Source organism: Mya arenaria, chromosome 14 (genome assembly GCF_026914265.1).
Source record: "Mya arenaria isolate MELC-2E11 chromosome 14, ASM2691426v1".
In the NCBI taxonomy this organism is placed as follows: domain Eukaryota; kingdom Metazoa; phylum Mollusca; class Bivalvia; order Myida; family Myidae; genus Mya; species Mya arenaria.
In genome coordinates this window covers 37818998-37842317 of record NC_069135.1, presented here as the reverse complement: position 1 = coordinate 37842317, position 23320 = coordinate 37818998, and the positions used below count along the sequence as shown (strand labels likewise).

Here is a 23320-nt window from a genome sequence, read left to right as displayed (position 1 = left end):
TCGAGCGGAAACCATTTACAGCTTAAGGTCTTAGACAACATATCGTTTTTTTGCCTTAAAGTCATAGCGACCATGGCCTACTGATTTTCAATATCAATAGGGGTAATCTACAAGTCATCACCAACAGGCATACCAAGTATAAAGTTCCTGGGTGAAAGTGGTCTTTAGTTATTGAGGAAACTATTTTTCAGCTTAAGGTTACAGCTTACATAACGTTTTTCACCTGAAAGTTATCGTGACCTTGACCTTGACTTGATAAACTTATCTCAAAATCAATAGAGGTCATTTACTAGTCATGGCCTACTGATTTTCAATATCAATAGGGGTAATCTACAAGTCATCACCAACAGGCATACCAAGTATGAAGTTTCTGGATGAAAGCTTTCTTTAGTAATTGAGCGGAAACCATATTCAGCTAACGTTCTCAGCCAACATATTGTTTTTTCGCCTGGAGGTTATCGCGACCTTGACCTTTGATATCAAAATCAATAGGGGTCATCTACTAAGCGTGACCAGCTCGCATACCAAATATGAATTGCCTGCACCCAAAGGATCTTCAGTTATTGATTAAAAACCGTTTTTCACCTGAAGGTCACCTTGACCTTTGACCTACTGACCTCAAAATTAATAAGGGTCATCTTTTCGCCATGACCGTCCTGTATGCAAAGTACGAATGTCTGGGTCCAAGCGTTCTAGCGTAATTGAGCGGAAACAAAGTGTCACGTATTAATTGATTGACGAACGGACTGGGCAGAAACAAAACATTTATGTCTTCCCCCTTTTTTTTCATTTTGATGTTGTTTTTTTTTGTTTTTTTTTGGGGGGGGGGATTTATATTGACATTGTTCGCATTTAAAATGGAGAAATTAGCTTGAGTTGAATATGTAATACATAAAAAACATTTTTGTCAAAAGAAACACAAATAATGTTTGTAGTGTTTATTTAGATATATTTATTTGCACTAAAGATACAAGTGTATAATTAAAGATTCAGTACAAAAGGTGTCTCCCAAACTTATGTAAAGGAAGTTTTTAAAAAGGACATGATTATTACATTACACAAGTAATTTACAATCTACAAAAAATAAGTTTCGACAAATAAACATAACATAAAGCTAGTGCAAATTATGCAATGAATGACTAATTTTGAGTAAACTCAAGGCATTTGCGTAAAACTATTTTTCATGTATTATCATACAGTCGAACCCGGTTGGCTCGAACTCCCAGGGATTAGCGAAAATACCTCGAGCCTCAGGAAATTCGAGTCAAGCCTCGAGCCTCAGGAAATTCGAGTCAAGCCGGAATGCTTACATTCAGTAGAAAGAAATATGTCCTTTACATGCATTTCGATCCAATGAGAGAATCGAAGCATGTTCGAGCCAAAAAGGGTTCGACTGTATTTATTATAATCTACTATGTATATGTCCAAACTATTAAAATAATGAAATTTTAAATAAACCAGGAAAACTGCTTTCCTTTTTTTTCAGTTTCCTCAAATTCCAACTCAAATATTGTGATGTTTCATTTCTGCTTTAAAAGGAGGAAAATGGTTGTTAACTTAATACATGCAAAAGGTATTGCTTCAATAGAATAAAAAGCAATATATCATTTATGTACAGATATAAACATATTTCAATTGACAGCTACCTAGCAACAATTTTTTTCAGTTAAAACAAGAGCAAAATTATCCCTAACATGTTTTTGTATCTATCAAGGGTTAAACTATCTTACCTCCCACCCCCTGGTAGACATACCCAGTAATCTTTAAATGGAAAAACACGAAATAACTGCTAAACTTAAATAAATTGTATACTATGTGGGACTTTAGTTAGTAAGTTTCAATGCATTGTACACATCGATGCCAAGTTTATGTCTGTTTTCGACCTTTTTCCTTTCCCCCCGCTATTTTATCATGCGGAGTACAGCCCCTTTAAAGCTGCACTCTCACAGATTGAACGTTTTGGCAACTTTTTTATTTTTTGTCTTGGAATGAGCCAATTTTTGCGAAAATCCATGGAAACCTGTTATATAAGATTGCTGACAAAAAATTAATCACAGATTTTTTTATTTAAGTTAAAAAAATTTGATGTTTTATGCATTCTTCTTAAACCGTTAGTAACAGTTTAGGCCACAAAACATTAATTTTCGAACGGAAATATAAAAATCTACGATCTGATTTTTTGCCAGCAATCTTATATCATTGATTTGCAGATATTTACGAAATAAATTGCTCTTTCCAAAATAAAAAAGTTGTAAAAATGGTAAATCTGTGAGAGTGCAGCTTTAAGATCACAATGGCTTACTTTTTGAAAAAAAAATACCTGAATTTTAAACATTGGTTTTGAATCTGTAAAATCTGCAGACCAAATCACTGGACAGCTTAGGCTTGACAATCTAGGCTTAAGTAGCTTATTTCAATTAGCCAAAATACATTTCAAGAGCTTGATTTGAATGTGGAAAATACTTTGTGATTATTATAAAGAAAATCCCTATGTAACATAAAAAAACTGCTCAAGATGTAAATCCTACCCATATACTTGAACATCAAAATTAGTGAGCTTAGCTTAATCCTGTTTTAAGGAAATTTAAAATTTCGAAAAATAAGGGATGCCGAACTTTTAGTTGAACATGCTCAAGAGCAAATCGAAGGCTTAGCGAAATAGTGTTGTAACACATTCAATTTCTATATTGAGTTACAACCATGTTGCACTAAGTCAAAATATAACTTTTAACATAAATACCGAAATTAAAAATGTATACTCAATTAAAAATCAGAATGTATGATCTCTGATATGTATGATCAAAGTTGATATGTATAATAAAACATTAGTGTGTAAATTATTAATACAAAAGTAATATTAACAGTATTTACAAAATAAAAAGACAGAATGCAGTTTTACAAAAAAGAAAATGATTGTGAAGTGGCAAGCATTCAAGCATATCACAACCTTAAAGCTGATCTCTCACAGATTGAACGTTATGACAACTTTTTTTATTTTGTTGTCTTGGAACAAGCTAGTTTTTTGCGAAAATGCATAGAAACCAGTGATATAAGACTGCTGAGAAAAATCAAATTGCAGGTCTTCATACATGTATTTATGTTCAAAAACTGATGTTTTATGCATTTTTTTTAAAGCGTTAGTAACACTTTTAGCAATAATACATGAGTTTTCAAACAGAAATATGAAAAAAACTGCAATCTGATCTTTTGTCAGCAGTCATATATCATTTGTTTTCAGGTTTTTATGCAGTAATTGACTCATTCCATAACAAACAATAAATAAGTTGTCAAAACAGTAAATATTCGAGAGCGCAACTTTAAATACTATAAGATTACACAGATTTTACCAGTCTAAACTACAAACAATTGTAAGCACACTGTTATGTCCATAAAGGATGTTTTAAACAAACTAAAATATAAATAGAAAAAAATTGAGCCATTTCCATTTGTACAAAAGTAAATATATGTTTGTATTGGGTTTCCCAGCCTACCTGATCTTTTTCCACATCCATGAGGCCTCTTATTGCCTTGAGAAATATTTTTTATCAGTCATTATTTTATTTTTAAAGTGTATAATTGGGCTTTTACCAATATTCCTTAGCATTTAACTTACAGGTTTTGGTAACGCAAAAATCTCAAGAAACAATATGCCCGATGGAAAAAAGAAGTAAAATTATCCGACATTTAGCGCATGAATCCTGAGACAAAGATATTTTTTACGTCTAAACAATTTTTCGCCATCATGATTATGACCTTAAAACAAATAAAATATGGCACATAAAAGCATCATCATAAACTACTCCGACATTTTACATTTTTTTTTAACACCTAAATAACAAGATTTTGAAGATTAAACCCAATATGAGCCGATTGTTCAGAACTTTGTTAAAGTTAACAATATTGTTAACATCAGCGTAGTTAACTTTCAAATCGTTACTGCTCTGGAAGTTTAATCAGTTCACTTCTGATCTGCTTTATTTCTAACATTAGACTTGAGACCACATTTTTAGCTGTACTTGTTTATATTTAAATATTTGAGCACATCATCAAATAGTTCATGTATAAAAATTAACAACAATATTGTTAATCACATCGTTAACTATAACAATTTTCTGAACATTCGGCTCAATGCCAGGTACAGTATTTCTCCAACATATTTTTTGATGCAGTAGTTGTATACTATATTGCATGTACACACTAGCACAATCTACACATTACAACATCATCTTACTGTTCACATTCTGAATTATTGCTACTATGTAGTAATTGGTTGAAAATGGGCGGAGTGAGCGTGCGTAGCGATCGGGCCCTTCTTAATCATTAAGATATTACTTCAGGTTATCTAACTGACTTAGAATACAACCTTATTGGCTGATCAAAGCAATCTGTAACTTACAACAATATTTGGTCATACACTCGTTAATAAGATGGCCACTGATAGTTTAAGAACCTTTATAACTCACTGACAGTCAAATGAAATATTGCACATACCTCAAATTCAAGTTAGATAACTTAATATGCAAGTATAAATCTGTATTGATGAACCATATAGGGCACACATAAGACTGACAACCAAATTGAGAAACAAAACACCAAACCAAACAAGAAACCACCAAATAACAAGAGCGCCAATGCTCGTCTGTTATTGTGTTTAACAGTCGAACAAGGGGCACAACTCAACAATGATTTAAACCAGAGTAAAGGGCCTTGTCGTACAAGTGTAAATTATTATTAGCAACGTATACACAGTTTTATTTGAATACCTTATATGTTTTTTTTTTTGGGTTATGGCCAAGGTTTAAAATTTTGCACAACATCAACGCTGAGAATAGGGCTAACACTGTTAACAACGACAATGCTGATGATAACAAAGCCAAAACTTATACAATACATCTACAACTTTCTTTGAAAAAATGGACAAGATAATTATCCAATTCCACACAATGGTTCTGATACTTGTCGATTCACCCTGAAAAGGCACATCAATGGCAAAGGAAAATGTCAATGCGGTTTTGAATAAAAATTGGGAGTTTTTTCTAGCGCATGTAGATAAAATGTCTTTAAAAATGTGGAAATGACTGTATCAGACAAATTATAACATATCCTTTAACAACCTTGAAAACATGTTCAAATGAACAGATGAAAAACGTATATTTTAACGCATGAACTAACAACATTTTTTGTGGGTAACATTGTTTGTATGTAATCAATTTAGGTCATCAGAGTGATATTCTTAATGTGCAATTAAATTGGTGAAATACATTAAATTCCATCAGCAAATGTCTTAATCAAAGTGATGTGGCTGTTACAAAGGCCTTCAATTATGTCAATAGTTTTAAATGTTACGGTAATGGTAGTGACGATAATGGTAGTGACGATAATGGTAGTGATGATATAAATGTTTTAAATGACAAAAAACTTGCAACCCTGTTGAAAGCCTTCCCCTGATTGAAAAGGAAATCTACAATGAAATGAATTTGTACAATGAAAAAATAGTTGAGTTTCTATGTAATTTCTGAGCAAATTCATCTCTTTCAAATTGTATTTCTTGGAATTCCTATGGAATGTAACTTCATTGAGCTAGGTTTAAATCAGAGTAAAACTTAATAAATTAGTTGAGAACAGAGCATATGACATAAAGAGTGGAAAGCAAAACTGTACAAATTAATTATTATCTTGTAGAATAAACATCAATAACATAGGTCACAACTCACAAGCTAGGCAAGTAAATCTTTACACAAGTCGCGAACTAAATAAGTAATCTATCTCTTTCATAATTCCCCAGAGGGAAGGCAGCTAAGTCACGGCATCATTATAACACAATTAACTATACACAATACACTATTTCAGACATAGCCCTAATGTTCAGACTTCAATAAAATATTCAAAACATTTTGTTTAATTGATGATGAATGGGCTATGCCTGAAAATGTATTAATGTGTAAAGGCCACGTCAATTAAATGTTTGTTTGCCGAACTTTGGCTATGAAACATTGAAGCTTGTGTGTGAGAAATTGAAGCTCGTGTGCGAAAAACTTAGAGCCTTTTTTTTGACAAGTCTTTTTGGTAACAAATAGGAGCACTCGCTTGAGAAAAAAAATGTATGTTTTTTGCATTTTCTGAAAACAATGTGTGGTATATATAATTATATCCGATGAACACATCAATTTTGTGTGGCCTTAACAATTATGTGACATAAATAATAAACATTTATTTCTAACCAGAAAATGACATACATGTTTTGATGTAAAAGGATAGATGTAAAAATGCTGCCAAATATTAACAATAAAACATGGAATGTTCATCTCATATTTAGTGGTTAAAATTTTATTTTGTCCAATAAGAAGAAAATATTTCTCTTCAAGTTTTCAAACACATTTACTTCAGTAAATCATCAGTCAGTTGTTACTAATTTAAACCAGGTAAAGCAATATATATTAACAGTGTTAGTGGATTACTAAGTTACACAAGAAAATGTCGACCACTAAAAAGTTGTCAAGTCGCTAAACCAGTTATTAAATAATACCTTTCACCATTACAGATTAGTGCATATTCAGGTTGATCTGTCAAAAGACATCTTGCTATGAAATAGGCTATAACTAAAAGAAGTACATTTATAATTAAAATTTAAATCTGTTGGATAAGTATTACAAAAATTATTGAATCTGCTTAAAAAATATTAATACAATTTTCATACATGTATTGTTTAGTATTTCAAAGAATGTAAAAAATCTCAAAAGTTGAGAGTGATATAATTAATATAATTATGTTTTAAATCTTTAAAATTCTGATTAATGACATGAAAATCATCATAAATGCCTCTACATGTAAAAATATTTTTATAAGATGGTATAAAATCTCAAAATTGAGAAAGCTTGTAAAAATTTGAAATTCTGGTTATAAATTGAACAACAAAAATATTTCTTGTTTTAGACAAACAGTTAACCGATCTTAAGTATTCATTTTCCATGGTATGCAAGAGCATCTATGCTAAAATTTATCATCAGTAGTCATGTAAACTTCAACTTAAATCTGAGCTCTACACCTTGCATAAGTTTGAAATATTTCTAGTAATACAGTATATTGGTTTTTATGACCAAAGCATTGGAATTGAAAAAATAGTGATAAAATGCATAAAATTAATAAGTTAATTAACTGTAGTATATTTCAAACAAAGAAAGAAAGTGAGGACCCCTTAAAGATCATCACTTTAAGGAATTTTAAGAGTTATAATAAGACTGCATTTAAACATACCTGATTTGTAAAGAGTTCATATTTTTTTAGGATTACAAATTAAATTTGAGTCCAATTTTTGTGAAGAAAGGGCCCAAAGTTTTAGTAAAAGAAAAACACTGTATAAATCAAAAAGTGAAAATAAAACATTAAATCTACAATATATACAAACTAAAAACTATTCTGTTCACACTTACATTCTTAGCTTCATATCACAACACATCATAAACAGAAAAAACAATACATGTACATTTAAATACAATTTGACATTATAAACATAATAAAATGAAAAATAGCACAATTAAAATGCACTTGTAGACATTACATAAAAAAACCGCAAAAATATTCACTTCAAATAAAATTCTATGATATTAAAGTATAGAATAATTTGAATAAATTACTGTACATTATATCCTGTTTTTATTTGACAAAATAATTTTGGGAATAATAATGCCATGATGTTATGAATAAAGATGACGCGAACGGAAAGCCTCGCTCTGCCTGCCACTATTCAGTGAATGCGCTGATTTTTCATACTTTGTTAAATAAAAAATGTTTTTAACAGAATTTTTGTTAACTTATGTGAAAATATGAAACAATGAAATATGTAATGATATGCTTATATATTATACTGAAATAAAACCAGCAGAGCTGAAACTGTTATGTGTATTTGTCAATTATGTGTAAGTTTAGTACTGCAGTTTATGAATGTTTCAATGAAATTTTTAAAATTAATAAAGATTTGAAAGTTAACAACATTGATTTGTTAACATTTAATTACAAACAGCGGTTTAATGATTGCCATCATAAAGATATTAGGTTTATGAAATATATATCTTACATATAAATTTAATTTAGTTTTAATTTGCAACATGAATGTATCATAAATAATGGTGACAAAAATCGCTCCTGAGTCAATGCCAAACATTCCATTATTTTTCATTAAAAAAAAAAGATCATTACTTAAAAAAAAATGAAAGCCAGAGTTATGGGCCTTATATTAACCAGTTTAACATGAATATCATGAATGGTTTTTGAGTTATGGTCAAGATTTTACACGCTGATGACAACTGCACCAATGCATATGACAAAACATAAAATATTTTTTCCTTCGGCTAACAGACTAGCTAGAAAAATAACCATAGCCATAATTACGCCATTTACACTAATTTAACCTGCAGTATCTACAATCATTGGAAGTATTTTTTTTATATATAATCATAAAACGGTGGAGATCAACAACTTATCATACAAGTTATTTACACACAACAATCTACACTTCGCTTTCTGAACTTTGCTGTTTTCCATCAAGTTTCCCTGCTTTCGGATTGGTTGCTGCTTTTAGTGCGTCCCAAGATGAGGATGTATGAATAATTCCATTCTGGGCCCTGACATCAGCATTTTCATAATTCAGGGCCCTGTATGCAGCATTTTCATAATCTGGAACACTATTGCTATGCAACATATGCTTAGGAGGCGGCGGATAGTTGTGGAACTGTTGATAGGTTGGAGGGTTGCCATAGTTTGGCAAACTCGCAGGATTGTTCGTAAAGACTGAACTAGCCACAGAACCAGTTTCAGTAATGTCATCTCGTTCGCGATGAGAGTCTGTTATTTCACACAACATCTCCCAATTTGATTTGTTCCTTTGCTTAGGAACCTGAGCAGCAGGCACATTAGAAAGTAGTCCATTGTGGGCTTGTTGTTGCGGTTGATTTGGCTGGAAATTGGGATAGCCTGAATTTGCTTGCCCGGGATATTGTGGATATTGACCCTGCATTGGAACACCTTGTTGACCTGGGAAATTTCCAGGCTGAATTGGATAATTTCCCGCCTGACCCGGGAAATTTCCCGCTTGCCCCGGGTAACCAGCTGGAGGAGGCATTCCCTGGTATCCCTGGGATGGATAATAAGGCTGTTGAGGTACAAAGCCCTCAGACCCTGGGTAGTACGGATTAGCATTTGGATCTGCTGCTAGATTTTCCTGAGAAGCAATCTTTTTTTCTTCTAACATGGTGTCTGCACTTGTTGACTTTCTGGGTCGAGGTTTTGGCCTAACTTTCGGTTTTTCCTTTTTCTCGCTTGAGTCAGTCTCATCAACAGCATTTTCTAGGGAGTTCATGCTCTTTGAACGTTTGTTTTTTCTTTTCTTTTCCTTATCAGAGTGGTAACCTTTTTCTTCAGCTAGGTTATCGATCGATTTTGACTTTGATTTTTTAACAGTCTGTGTTCCTGATGAACTTACACTTTTAGATGGCTTCTTCTTTTTCACAAGCATTTTATTCTGGACCACCACTGCTACACCTTCGCCGGTTTGTGTAGCAGTTTCACGTAATGTTTGTGTCCCAGCTTCTTTCGGCCGTCGCCCAAGGTCGTTCTCTGATCTATACAATCTTTCGCGATCCTTGCGAGAGAGCGGTTTTTCATAGCCGTCAAAATCTTCATCGGAATCAGAATACCTTCCAACGGATATATCATCCCTGTATGAGACATAAGACCCTGTTGAATTTTTCCGCCGACGCCGGCGGTCGTATAAAGATGACCTTGATGAATACAGTGAATTCTTGGACCCGTACCTCTGCAGTCCTGTACAATGAGAAAATGTCAATTGTTAGGTATGATGGCACTAAAGAATATCTTAATACTCTAGTAAGAATAACTATAAGCTTCTTTAGGCGGTAAAAATTAGTGAAAGGCAAATGATTGCCTATAACCCATTATATTGGCAATCCAAATGCTATATGATGTCTAATGACGATTCGACATTGCATAATTGATGTTTTTTTCTCTTTATTATTTTAACAAAATCAACAACAAGCTGTACAAATGTCTTCTGCCGGTAAATATTCTACCTTATAATCTTCAACACTGGAGTTTAGGAGACCACTGACCAGGACAGGTATAGTTCACTTGCCTATTTTGTATGAGTTTTTTAAGATGCTTGTGGCGATTGTTTCCCACCTGTTTATAGACCTTAAGTTCTCTGGATTACAGAGATAGAACTACTTGTTAATGTGTTTTTCAGCGCTTTGTTAATACCAAAAAACAAGAATTCATACTCGAGTTTTCAGTAAAATACAAACAATTTAGTATATGTAATGATAAACAATGCAGCATCCGATTAATGAGGATTTTTGCATAATTGATCAGATTGGATCTCCAATGAATCTATGTTGGAAATCCATTCCAATTACCAATCACTAGTCAAAATAGTAAGCTTGATAGTTTAGTTCCTATTCAATTTAAATATAAACTTCATTGTTATCTTGGACTGTATCAATAATACTTGTATAAACAGTTGAGCTGCATCCTGTTAGAATGCAAGATTACGTCACAAAAATGAAATAAAAATATATCAAAGAAGGCATCAAAGAAGGCTGCAAGGTCATTTTTAACTAATATTATCACTAGAATTTAACTGTGCTCCAGCCAGGATTTGAAATGGGCGGAGTGCTAGGTTAGAAAGGGTACTTTAGATGTGCATTGAATGAGGCTTAAAATGGGGCACATCAAGGGCTGATGTTCAATTCTTAGGCCTAGCTGGAGATTCCATTGACCTTTAAGTCCAGACCTTGACCTTTGGTATGAAAGCAATAATGCAATATATGTGACACACCTTCCAGATTTTAATTGACTAGAAGTATAACAGCATAGACACAACCTATGAAATCCCTAAAAAATGGGCCAAGTTTTCAAAGACAGTGAATGATATCAAAATGTTATTTCACTGTTTGGTAACAGTGAGATATCAATTATATCTCATTTATAAAATCCTCTCTACATCATTATATGATTTTATATGTAGTTAAATTACGTACGAGGAATGGAGTCCAGGTCTTCCATGGAGCCAAAGGCACTAGTTGGAGTTGTGGGCCTTGAATCCAGTCGATCAGCGCTTCGTCCACGCCTGTGGCTAAATCCACGACCTGGAGATAACATTCAATATAATACACACAAGATTAAAAATTGGTGGAAACCTTGATGTATTCTAGAATGGAATTTTGAGGAAGATATTTTCATTTTTCACTGCATTGATTTATTTAATAAGTTTTATGGAAATTCAGGGATATGCACATATGGTTACACTCTCATATGTCTTCCTATATATCCAAAATTAACAAAACTGACAATTCTGTACATACAATGTTTATACCAATGTTATAAAACTTTCTGGTGTTTTTTTTCCAATGTCACTAAAATGGATACTTTTAAATAAATACTTCCATGTCTTAGTCTCATTGACTGTACAATATAAATAATCGTTCAATGATCATGTCTCGCATGCCATCCTGTTATCTAGGGTGTGACCTAGGAGTTATAAAAGGGCAGGGTTTAAATCAGAACTTTCTCTAAAGCATTTAATCATATGAAGTCAGAAGGGTGCACAAGCTGGTCTCCAAGAGGGCAGAGGTGTACTTCCCAAAACAGGGTGCAGCAGCCTCCTATAACTCATTAGTTAAAGCCCTGGTAGAGCAATCATTCATCTTTGCTTACCTGAACCTTTGCCTGGCCTTGGTGATTTCCGCCCCTTCCCTTTACTGTATCGCCCTGAGCCCATTTTCTCAAATGGCAAACCCAAATCCCTTTCCTGCGCCATTAACCTTTCTACTTGACCTCTAGGCCGGCCTAGCTCATCGTCAGTAGACTGCACGCGATCTCGCGGCATTCTTGGGCTAGGTTTTGGTTCAGGATCTAAAGCACTTGAAACCGATTTTGTCTGCTTCTTTTTGCCTCTGTTTCCCCTATCTGGCTTTAAGGCATGTACTGTATCGGCTTTCCGTTTCTGATCGGCTTTTACGTTAATTGCGACGACTTCACTTGACGATGATGTGCTATGATCATCTCGCAAAACCCTTATATCAGGATCCTGCCCATCTCTAGGAAAACCTTTTTCAAGTTTCTTAACTTCATTTTCTGATAGAGACGTAGGTCTTGGTGCTCGATTGATTCCTGCATGCTTAGATTTTTTCCCCTTTGGAGATTTTGGAACTGGTGGAAGTGACGGGCGATTTGAGCCATCACCTGGGGGGCTAGGGGCTGGCCCAAACCGTTCCAATGAAGAAGATGATGAAATTCTTTGGGCTCTTTCGTTGGCGTCTTTTTCATTTGACTTAAATGAATTTCTGAATTTTGGGTTATTCTTCAAAGCACCAAGCATGTCATTTTTAGGCCGAGTAACGACGTCGATGCCCCGTTCTTGTGAACCAAAAACATCCTGACTATTATCATCACTAGATCCGCCTGAATAGTTTGGCGGGGGAGGAGGTGGAGCAGGTGGGGGAACATAAGTTGTCCGCCCGAGTCCATTTCTATTATTATCACCTTTCGTTCTGTTATCAAAATTATCACCCCTTGATTTATTATTATTGCCCCTCAAATTCAATGTCCGAGGTCTCTGAAGATCTAGCTTATCATCGCCACTGCTGTCTGATTGAGACAGCAATTTCTTTTTCGCATACGGAGACCCGTTCATGCTCTCATTTGTATAACCCACACTCACACTGTTATTCTCATCGATTCTAGGTTTATCATGATTAAAAGGGCTTCTTGCCGACCCCCTGGCTCGATATTTTCGGAAGCAACATATCCCCACACAACTGACAATGAAGATTAGGCCAAACACGCCGCCCACAATCCCGATAACAAGCCCCACTGCAGCAGGATTTGAATCACTTGGTGCTGGATATCTGTCTTCTGAAATAGCAGATAAAAAGGATAATTTAATGAATGGAAGTAAAAGTAGTATTTTATAAGTTCTTTGTGAGATTAGGAATCAATTGTATCAGTTTCAGCGCTATCTTACTACATGGTACTGGGGCCTGAGAAAGGGGAATTAAGCATAATTTTTGCTAAAAAGGGGGATTTTGCATGTTGATTATGCATACTTGCCATATTTCTGAGAGGCTTCCCAGGGGATTTTGGTCTGAATTCCAGGATTTTCATATTATACTAGTGGATTTTTACGCAGCGAAATTTTGCACAATATCTACATTTATGATATAAGAATAAATACAGAAACACACTCTAATTATAATAATTTTTGAACTTGGTCATCATGGTCCTTCATGGAATTTCACACTCATAATATTATGGATGCTTTCCACTGTCAACCTTGAGCTAGTTTAAACAAGAGATGTTTGTCAAACATTATGCCCCCCCTGAGCGCCATGTTGTCAGGATTATATGGACAATTGAATGAAATATGCATGGACTGAAATGACAGCTGATTTGTCGCTAACATTGTATGCCGTTGAGGCAGTTTTAAGATTATGACCATTCAAAGTTTGAGGATAGAGTGTGTTATGACCATGACCTTTGACTCTATGACCTCAAAATCCATAGTAGTCATCAGCTGGTCACCAAAAATCTAAATGTTAAGTTTGAGGGCCATGGGTGCAGGCATTGACAAGTTATCACACAGACAAGCATTTTTCGTTCAAGGTCACTGTAACCTTGACCTTTGATCCAATGACCCCTTAAATCATAAGGGGTCATCTACAGGTAAGACACAACTCCAAATCAAGTTTGAGGGCCATGGGTGCAGGCATTGTCCAATTATCACTTGAAACATTTTCGCATTCAAGGTCACTGTGAACCTGACCTTTGACCCAATGACTCCTAAAATCAATAAGGGTCATCTCCTGGTCAGGCCCAACTTACATGTCAAGTTTGATGATCATAGATTCAGGCATTGTTGAGATATCAATGGGAGAAGATTTGTTAACTTTTTTGCGTTAAAGGTTACTGTGACCTTGACCTTGGCCTGATGACCCCCAAAGTCAAGAGGGGTCATCTACTGGTCAGGCCCAACCTTCATGTCAAGTTTGATGACCATAGGTCCAGGAATTGTCGAGTTTGCTTTCAAGGTTACTGTGACCTTGACCTCTGACCCCTAAAATCAATAGGGGTCATCTACTGGTCAGGTCCAACCTCCAAGTCAAGTTTGAGGGCCATGGGTGAAGGCATTGTTGAGTTATCACTCGGGCAACCTTTAATCATTCAAAGTCACTGTAACCTTGACCTTTGGCCCAATGACCCCTAAAATCAATAGGGGCCATCTACTGGTCAGGCCCAACCTCCAATTCAAGTTTGATGGCCGTGGGTGCAGGCATTGTCGAGTTATCACTCAGACAACCTTTTACCATTCAAGGTCACTGTGACCTTGACCTTTGGCCCGATGACCCCCAAAAACAATAGGGGTCATCTACTGGTCAGGCCCAACCTCCAAGTCAAGTTTGAGGGCCATAGGTGCAGGCATTGTCGAGTAATGACACGGACAACCTATTACCATTCAAGGTCACTGTGACCTTGACCTTTAGCCCGATGACCCCCAAAAACAATAGGGGTCATCTACTGGTCAGGCCCAACCTCCAAGTCAAGTTTGAGGGCCATAGGTGCAGGCATTGTCGAGTAATGACACGGACAACCTTTTACCATTCAAGGTCACTGTGACCTTGACCTTTGGCCCGATGACCCCCAAAATCAATAGGGGTCATCTACTGGTCAGGCCCAACCTCCAAGTCAAGTTTGAGGGCCATGGGTGTAGGCATTGTCGAGTTATCGCATGGTCAACCTTTTACCATTCAAGGTCACTGTGACCTTGACCTTTGGCCCGATGACCCCCAAAAACAATAGGGTTCATCTACTGGTCAGGCCCAACCTCCAAGTCAATTATGAGGGCCATGGGTGCAGGCATTGTTGAGTTATCACTTGGACAACCTTTTACCATTCAATGTCACTATGACCTTGATCTTTGACCCGATGAGCCCCAAAAACAATAGGGGTCAGCTACTGGTCAGGCCCAACCTCCAAGTCAAGAATGAGGGCCAAGGGTGCAGGCATTGTCGAGTTATCACTCGGACATCCTTTTACCATTCAAGGTCACTGTGACCTTGACCTTTTGCCCAATGACCCCCAAAAACAATAAGGGTCATCTACTGGTCAGGCCCAACTTCCATATCAAGTTTGATGACCATAGGTCTAGGCATTGTTGAGTTATCACTCGGACAAGCTTTAAAATTATTTTACCATTAAAGGTCACTGTGACCTTGACCTTTGACCCGATGAGCCCTAAAATCAATAGGGGTCATCTACTGGTCAGGCCCTACCTTCATGTCAAGTTTGATGACCATAGGTCCAGGAATTGTTGAGTTATCACTCGGACAAGCTTTGGTCTACCGACGGACCGACCGACTGACATACCGACATGCCTGTGCAAAGCAATATACCCCTCTTCTTCGAAGGGGGGCATAAAAAAATAAAATACAGGGGATATGGATCCCCCGGCAGGGGACCAGGGGATGAGTGGGATTTTTCCCCCTGCCGGGGGATATGGCATGTATGATTATGCAAATTGATGAAATATACATACAATTATGTATAAAATCACAGTACACAATGTAGTTGCAATAATCAGGTTTTTTTCAGAAAAAAATTAGAAGAGGTCTGGCCTTTTCATTTCATGAATTTTTTAACACCCTAATGCTCAAAATTGGGAAAAAATCTCAGTTTTTCATGAAAACTCTTCTCATGTTCATTTATCAAAAATAATGAAATACTGACATACAATTAAAAAAGAACACATTTATAACAAGAGATGTTTGTCAAACATTATGCCCCCCCCCCCCCCTGAGCGCCATGTTGTCAGGATTATATGGACAATTGAATGAGGTCCAAGAATTGTCGAGTTTGCTTTCAAGGTCACTGTGACCTTGACCTTTGACCCCTAAAATCAATAGGGGTCATCTACTGGTCAGGCCCAACCTCCATGTCAAGTTTGAGGGCCATGGGTGCAGGCATTGTTGAGTTATCACTTGGACAACCTTTTATCATTCAAGGTCACTGTGACCTTGACCTTTGGCCTAATGACCCCTAAAATTAATAGGGACCATCTTCTGGCCAGGCCCAACCTCCAAGTCAAGTTTGAGGGCCATGGGTGCAGGCATTGTCAAGTTATCACTCGGACAACCTTTTATCATTCCAGGTCACTGTGACCTTGACCTTTGACCAAATGACCCCCAAAAACCATAGGGGTCATCTCCTGGTCAGGCCAATTCTCCAAGTCAAGTTTGAGGGCCATGGGTGCAGGCATTGTTGAGTTATCAATCGGACAACCTTTTACCATTCAATGTCACTGTGACCTTGACCTTTGGCCCAATGACCCCCAAAAACAATAGGGGTCATCTACTGGTCAGGCCCAACCTCCAAGTCAAGTTTGAGGGCCATGGGTGCAGGCATTGTTGAGTTATCACTCGAACAACCTTTTACCATTCAAGGTCACTGTGACCTTGACCTTTGACCCATTGAGCCCAAAAAACAATAAGGGTCAGCTACTGGTCAGGCCCAACCTCAAAGTCAAGTTTGAGGGCTATGGGTGCTTGCATTGTCACGTTATCACTCGGACAACCTTCTACCATTCAAGGTCACTGTGACCTTGACCTTTAGCCTGATGACCCCCAAAAACAATAGGGGTCATCTACTGGTCAGGCCCAACCTCCATGTCAAGTTTGAGGGCCATGGGTGCAGGCATTGTTGAGTTATCACTCGGACAAGCTTTAAAATTATTTTACCATTAAAGGTCACTGTGACCTTGACCTTTGACCCGATGACCCCCAAAATCAATAGGGGTCATCTACTGGCCAGGCCCAACCTTCATGTGAAGTTTGATGACCATACGTCCAGGAATTTTTCAGTTATCACTCGGACAAGCTTTGGTCTACCGAAGGACCGACCGACCGACATGCCTGTGCAAAGCAATATACCCCTCTTCTTCGAAGGGGGGCATAATAAGCAAAAACAAACATTTCATTATTAACAAAAAACGCCAAAATAACTAAAAAAAAAATTGTTAATATTTTTTGGGAAATGTCTATAAATTGGGGAAAATAGAATCTTTCACACAGGAAGTAGCCGAATTTCGGCCTCGAATTCGGCCTCGCTAACGGAATTAAAAATAGCCCTGATAATATTTATTTTGTTATTTAAACTTGACCAGCAATCATTTTTTCAAAGGTTAAAATATTTGAAATTATGGAGGGGAATTATCGGCCCAAAATTTCTTAATTAAAACATACTGATGTATGGTATTTTTTATCTTGTGTTGAAAAATACAATTCTATCATTTTTGGCTTGTATGAATCACTTGTTAAAAGTTAAAAAAAAAGTGAACAAAGTGCAACGGTTAACTTTTACATTATGGTAGAGCAGACAACAAATCATCGGATTTGGAAACTTACTTAAAATCTTTTAAAGAAAGTTTTACTGCTTCTATAAAAAATCTATTAAAATGTGTGTGTGTATGTGAGCTTGTTTATACTTGCACATTGTAACTGATCGCAAACAATCTGACCTTCTGTGTAGTAGCAAAAAAACAAAGAGTGTCTAGCATTATATGTACGGTACCATGTTTCAGTTATTTTGAACGTTTTTTCAGTTAAGTCCAAGGTAAAAAAAAATCACGACGACGACGCTGACAACAACACCAATGCAATGACAGTACCTCAACTTTTTCCATAAAGAGATAAGCTAAATTGATAATTTATCTAGAACGTGATTCGTACATCAATAATGTCATTTTTAGTTACAACCTTTTCACAAATATTAATATATATCTATCCTTAGATTACAGAGCTAATAATTAGGGATATTACATTTATTAGAACTTACTTGGAATGGGCACGACCAAAAGCGTGAAATCAAAGTTTTGTTTGTCAGGAGAGGGCACATATAAGGTGATGCCGAGTGTTCTCCCGAGGGTGTAATATGTACTAGGATATCCAGCACCACATGTGTATGATTTCTGAAATAAAACAAGATTTTTTTGATATAAAAATTCCCATTAAGGGAGTTCCTGGTATCGAAATTCCAGCCAAATCTTTTTCCAGTGCAACGGTTTAATTGGGTATGTGAAAACCTGATGTATTGGGAATGTCCCATTGTCTAATACCTTCAAACCCTACACCCCCATCCACTGACCCCGGTGGGCAAAGTATTGACAGGTACATTATCATTATGCATGAGTTTTCAAGATATTACAAACATTAAATTATAATATAAAAACAAGTAACTATGACAATACCTTGACAATTGCTCAGTCAGAAGACTGCAGATTACATTTAGTGTTCACTTATGAATTCTCACAATAAGACCTCAAATTAATTTTTGAACTACAGCCCCACAGTGTGAATGCAAACTAAAAATTTAAGAAAAATTATGTCTGAACAAGGGGCATTACTCCTATAAGTTTCATTTATAATCTTGAACTGCATTAAAGACATAGACAAGGCCAAAAAAAAAAATTTGGTTAGGGTTACATTCTTTTCAAAAACAGGTAGGCTTCTATTAGGTTTTATGTAAGAACGTTATTTTCATCATTGGAGAATGGCGTTTAAGTAATATTCTGTATAAAGCTTTAAAGGTTTTAAACTTCATATTAAGAAAACACACTTTAAAAAATATTTAAATATACTGACTATAGAACGGTAGGATCAGCCCCTGTTTCGTAGGAAGGGTCGGGTAACCTGAACCAAATGTATTTTTTTAGACCCAAGGTTACAGTTTTTGCACTATGGCAAATGGCAATCCTAATTGCAATAACACTTATGCTATGACAAATTCTCGACTTTTTGTCCTCATTAAACCAGACCAGCCTAAAGCTGGACAAAGATTCATAAATCCCATACCAATGATGCACCGCCAGAAATCTGAAGACTAACGGAGCAGTCGCTTATAACGATACTGGAAAACTCTACTGACAGTTTCGAATCTGTTTGGGCAGCCATGAAGTTTAAACTGCACCCAACCTGAAATTCAGAAGGAATCCAATATCAAATGTATAAAAATGTATATATGCATATTCAAGGATGTTATTGACCTGGCAGCTGAAGGGCTGAAAGCGAGGGGTTTGGGAGAAGCTCAAGGTCTCCAGTGGGGAATTTAAAGGGGGCCTTGCCCCCATATAGCCACACAAAAAAAAAGGCTTTTTAGAAAACCTTTAGAGGGCTATCCAGGCTTCAATTTTGAAGCAATCTGGAGTGTCAATACTTATGCAACAGTCAATTGTAACCACAGCCCCCCCGCCCACCAGGTCCGGGAAATAGCGGGGACTTTGACGGGAATGAACTGCTGGTTCAAAATGCTCCCCACCCCAGATAAGGCTCATTCCCTGCTATTTTTGACGCAAAGACAAAACCACCGCATGCACCCGGAACTGCGGGGCCACCTGGAAGCACAGGCATCTGAATCATTGTTTGTCACTAAAATATTGTTTAAAACCATTTTGGGTACATACAATGAGATAAACAACACATCTGAAGATATTTAGTGTCTTTGATATACAAAAGAAGACAAACAATGATTCAGATGCCTGTGCCTGGAAGGTAAATACAGGGCCCTTTTCCCCGGTATACCCCCGGACCTGGGGGGGGGGGGGGGGGTGCGTGATTGCAATTGACTGGTGCATTACAACCAGTGAAGTAACAACCAAAATTATTTGCAGAGTAACATATCAATATTTCATACAACACTTTGACAAACCGGGGTTGCGTATTATAATTTTTTATTTGAAACGAAAATATCAAAAAAATAACAAATTTCAGAACTTTTACTTAACCATTTTCTGTTACTTAAATTTGTCCGTTGATGTCAAAATCGGTCAAGACTGGCAAATTGTCTGTTTTAAGAAGCCCTGCTCCAGATATATCTTTCCGGTGGTATAAAAATGAAAGTTTGGTTCTCAAGTATGTTCAAGCAATGCTAAACATTCAAATGTTGACAACTTCTATTTCAATGTTGACAAATTATAACCAAATTTTAAAAATTGATTGTTACATAAAACTCGCTAATAAAATGTCTTCAGTGGTGTAATGGATGTGATCCGTGAATACTGACCTAGATTACCCAGGTTCGAATCCTGTGGCTGGAGCAGAGTTTGTTTTAAGTAGCATTTTTAATCAATATATTTTTATGACCATGCTTATAAGATTTATTTTATGTCTTTGAAATGTGTTTCAAAATTTTCAGAAATGTTTTATATTTGATTATATCATAACAGCTGCAAATGGATTTTGTGTGAAGTCCTGTAATCTACTTTTGTTATACTAATGCTTAGAAATATTGTTACCTGCCCAGATCCTCCCTCTGTTTTTGCGTGCAATGTGACTTTCTGGGAGTCTGATATCGTATAAGCGCCGATTTTTCCACAATCATCCCTGTTATCCATGAAATCTGAAAAAAATAAATTAATAATTGTTTTAGATCATGCAATTTATTACTTTTAGCAAAAGTTGAAATTAGCATGAGCCTAATTTCACAATGCTTTACCAGCTTGCTCAAATTCTGGATTTTATAAAGCAGGGCCTGTTAAAAATGCTGATGCCAAGCACTAACTAGTGTAAGAGTATGGGCTTGTTCATTCAAAAGTCTAAATATGATGACTGTATAAGTCACATTTTTAAATTAATATTCACAAAATAGTTCAAATAATTCCATTCTTGTTCTGTTTGAAATGAACTGAATCATTAGTTGGATTTTTATACACTAAATACTTATTTTTTATGATGTTTCTTATATATATATCTAAGAGAGGAAACTTACATTCTGTCTTTTGACTTATGACCAATGGAAGAGTTGCCATGGCAACCACCATTACCAACAACTCCGTCCTTCCCATGTTGTTGCTGACCATTTATTAAGCAAGCTACATTGTATGTCTCCACTCTGTCTCTACATGACAGGGACTTCCTTTTTCTGTAAAACAAATATTTAAATATTAAATTTATAAGCTATGAATTTTATATGTTTGATGGAATAATAAAATCTTAAATACAGGATATTTAAATGAGTGTAAAATATAAAATCTATTTGTGGACTAAAAACTTAGAAACTTTAGACATATTTGGTAATATTACTAGTTTAGTGTGTTTATAACCCTATAAATATGGCCCATGAATGCCCTGATTTCCAATGACCTGTTTTTTCTTACTGGCTATAAATTGCATAAATGCCTAAACATGTATAATTAGGAACCACCCATTCATGAATTGACCACATTTTTTCTTGCATTTACTCTGTATCATGAACACAGTAGGAAAAGCGAACACATTCCATGAAGAGCACACATTTATATCAACACATGTATATTATAAAGGTATCAAGTACTGTATAAAAGTCAGAACATTTATGGGTTTATTGCCATTGCAAGCAGTAGTTGAAAAAGACAAATGCTGGTCAAAAGATGGCCACATTCCAAAAGGCCAGACTACAAGAAAGGCCCAGTACCAGAAAGGCTGGGTCAGATTTACCTCTAATTCTAATAATTGTCTTTGACACATGTTGGTTTCATCAACCTTTAGAAGCAAACTATTACCCATCATTCTTACTTTTTTACATTATTTTGTTTAAAAATGGTAATGATTAAATCCGAAATTAACCTTTTACATCATAAACATCTCCGATCTTTGCCATAGATATTCGGATATCCAGAGCCCTGTTCAGGTAGTTTTTAAAGTCCAATAAAGTCCTTCTCTGTCTTCTTCTCCCTAACAAAACTAACCATAAAATATCAAAGACAATCATTACCACTAAGTTAAAGACACACACACGCATGCACGCACGCACGCACACACACAGCTTATCCTATCAAAGTCAAACCCAGTTCACAAATATTAAAACAAACATTAAACAAAAAACATTTGAAATGAAGGATTTAGCTTAGTACACAGGTAGACAGTAAGGTAGGTATTTTCTTTGATTTTATAGTGTGCCTTATTTATTTTTGGTACAGGGCCATTTTGACATGAGGCTGAAGCATTGAAAGACTATTCATTTTTTACAAAATTCTGGATAAAACCAGATTAATACTCTTACAAACCAAAATAAAAACAATTCCTTGACATAATATGACTGAAACAGACATATATATATTTCTTTATTGTCATAAACATGTTTAATAATAACATTAAGCCGTGTTTATTAAGTGAGTCCAATTTTGTGTTACCAGACAAGTAATTCAGCCAATTAGCAGATAATTAATTGCATCACGGACAGGTTTACTGTTTAAACCTGGTTTATAAATTATAGATCCATGATTGCATCTATTTAAAATATACAATGTACATACATTTACGTAAAAATAATACATGTACATGTGTGTAATGAAACCCCCATACAGCATAGACAAACGATGTAAAAACACGAAAATACATAATTTAGTGTTTACTGTCGAAGTGTCGTACAATAATTAACAAGATAAGTTGTTAATTGTGCATATGTGTAAGAAGAAAACAATATGTTACACCTGTACACAGGTGTAAATGTACCTGGGCTAGGTAAAAATGGTTTAATTATAATTCAAAGGCCATAAACAATTACCATATCTATCAAAACATTCCACAACTGTTCATTCTTTCGCTTCCGTTGTTGACGCCATGACAGTTTTGATCTATTTTTAGATTGATTACCTGACAAGGTAAGTATCTAGTCCATAAACATAAATGACATATTTAATAAGGCATGTACCACTCCTTTTATGGAAAATCAAATTTTTCAGAAACTCAACAAATAAGGAACAGAAAAAGTTGTATGTGATGTGATCATGTCAATAGATAAAGTATGAATTGGTGAGCAGTTTTAAGAAAAAAATGCATGATGAAAAGATAAATATGTTTATGGATTTGGTGGTAATATATATAGGGCACTAACCCAATTCTCACGGCATACCTCAAAAGAACCACAAGGCAAACGTAATACTAGCTGTCATTACTCACAAACAAAATATGTCATAAGCCTTATATTTGAAAGTGATAATTAGGATTGGCATTGTATTCTTAAATTTATTCAAGTATTTTACCATTATATAACAATTTATTTATTTATTTATTTATTTATTTATTTATTTATTTATTTATTTATTTATTTATTTATTTATTTATTTATTTATTTATTTATTTATTCGTATGTACGTCCGTACTTACTTTCTCACTGACTTAAATTTTCAAAATATTTTATTTTGGTATAAATAATTGGGGTTATTTTTGCAAGAAGTTTTCGTCGCAATTTCGCATTTAAAAGAAGAAAGGTAATGGGTACC

At 35.5% G+C, this 23320-nt stretch overlaps 1 protein-coding gene across 3 annotated transcripts; it reads right to left on the bottom strand.

Moving 5' to 3' along the window:
- Nucleotides 1–937: 937 nt before the first annotated feature.
- Nucleotides 938–22656, bottom strand: LOC128217131 (nucleolar protein dao-5-like). Of its 3 annotated transcripts, none has more exons than XM_052924042.1 (8): nt 22603–22656; nt 20827–20979; nt 20354–20457; nt 18915–19034; nt 17899–18031; nt 11728–12927; nt 11052–11159; nt 938–9819 (listed from the first exon to the last, which is right to left on the bottom strand). In XM_052924042.1, exons 2-8 carry the CDS (start codon nt 20915–20917, stop codon nt 8507–8509), a joined length of 3069 nt encoding a protein of 1022 aa, XP_052780002.1. In that variant the 5' UTR covers nt 20918–20979; nt 22603–22656; the 3' UTR covers nt 938–8506. The 3 variants fall into 3 exon arrangements, with proteins under 3 accessions (XP_052780002.1, XP_052780004.1, XP_052780003.1); XM_052924044.1 differs by lacking the exon at nt 22603–22656 and adding an exon at nt 22551–22568; XM_052924043.1 differs by lacking the exon at nt 22603–22656 and adding an exon at nt 21663–21744.
- Between the last annotated feature and the right edge of the window lie 664 nt (nt 22657–23320).

Coding starts and splice junctions, on each gene's coding strand:
- LOC128217131 (XM_052924042.1), bottom strand. CDS start 20,917: ATGGTCAGCAACAACATGGGAAGGACGGAGTTGTTGGTAATGGTGGTT. Junction 19,035..20,353: donor CAGAGGGAGGATCTGGGCAG/GTAACAATATTT, acceptor TCTGAATTTCAG/GTTGGGTGCAGTTTAAACTT. Junction 11,160..11,727: donor AAGGCCAGGCAAAGGTTCAG/GTAAGCAAAGAT, acceptor TGTTATCTCCAG/GTCGTGGATTTAGCCACAGG.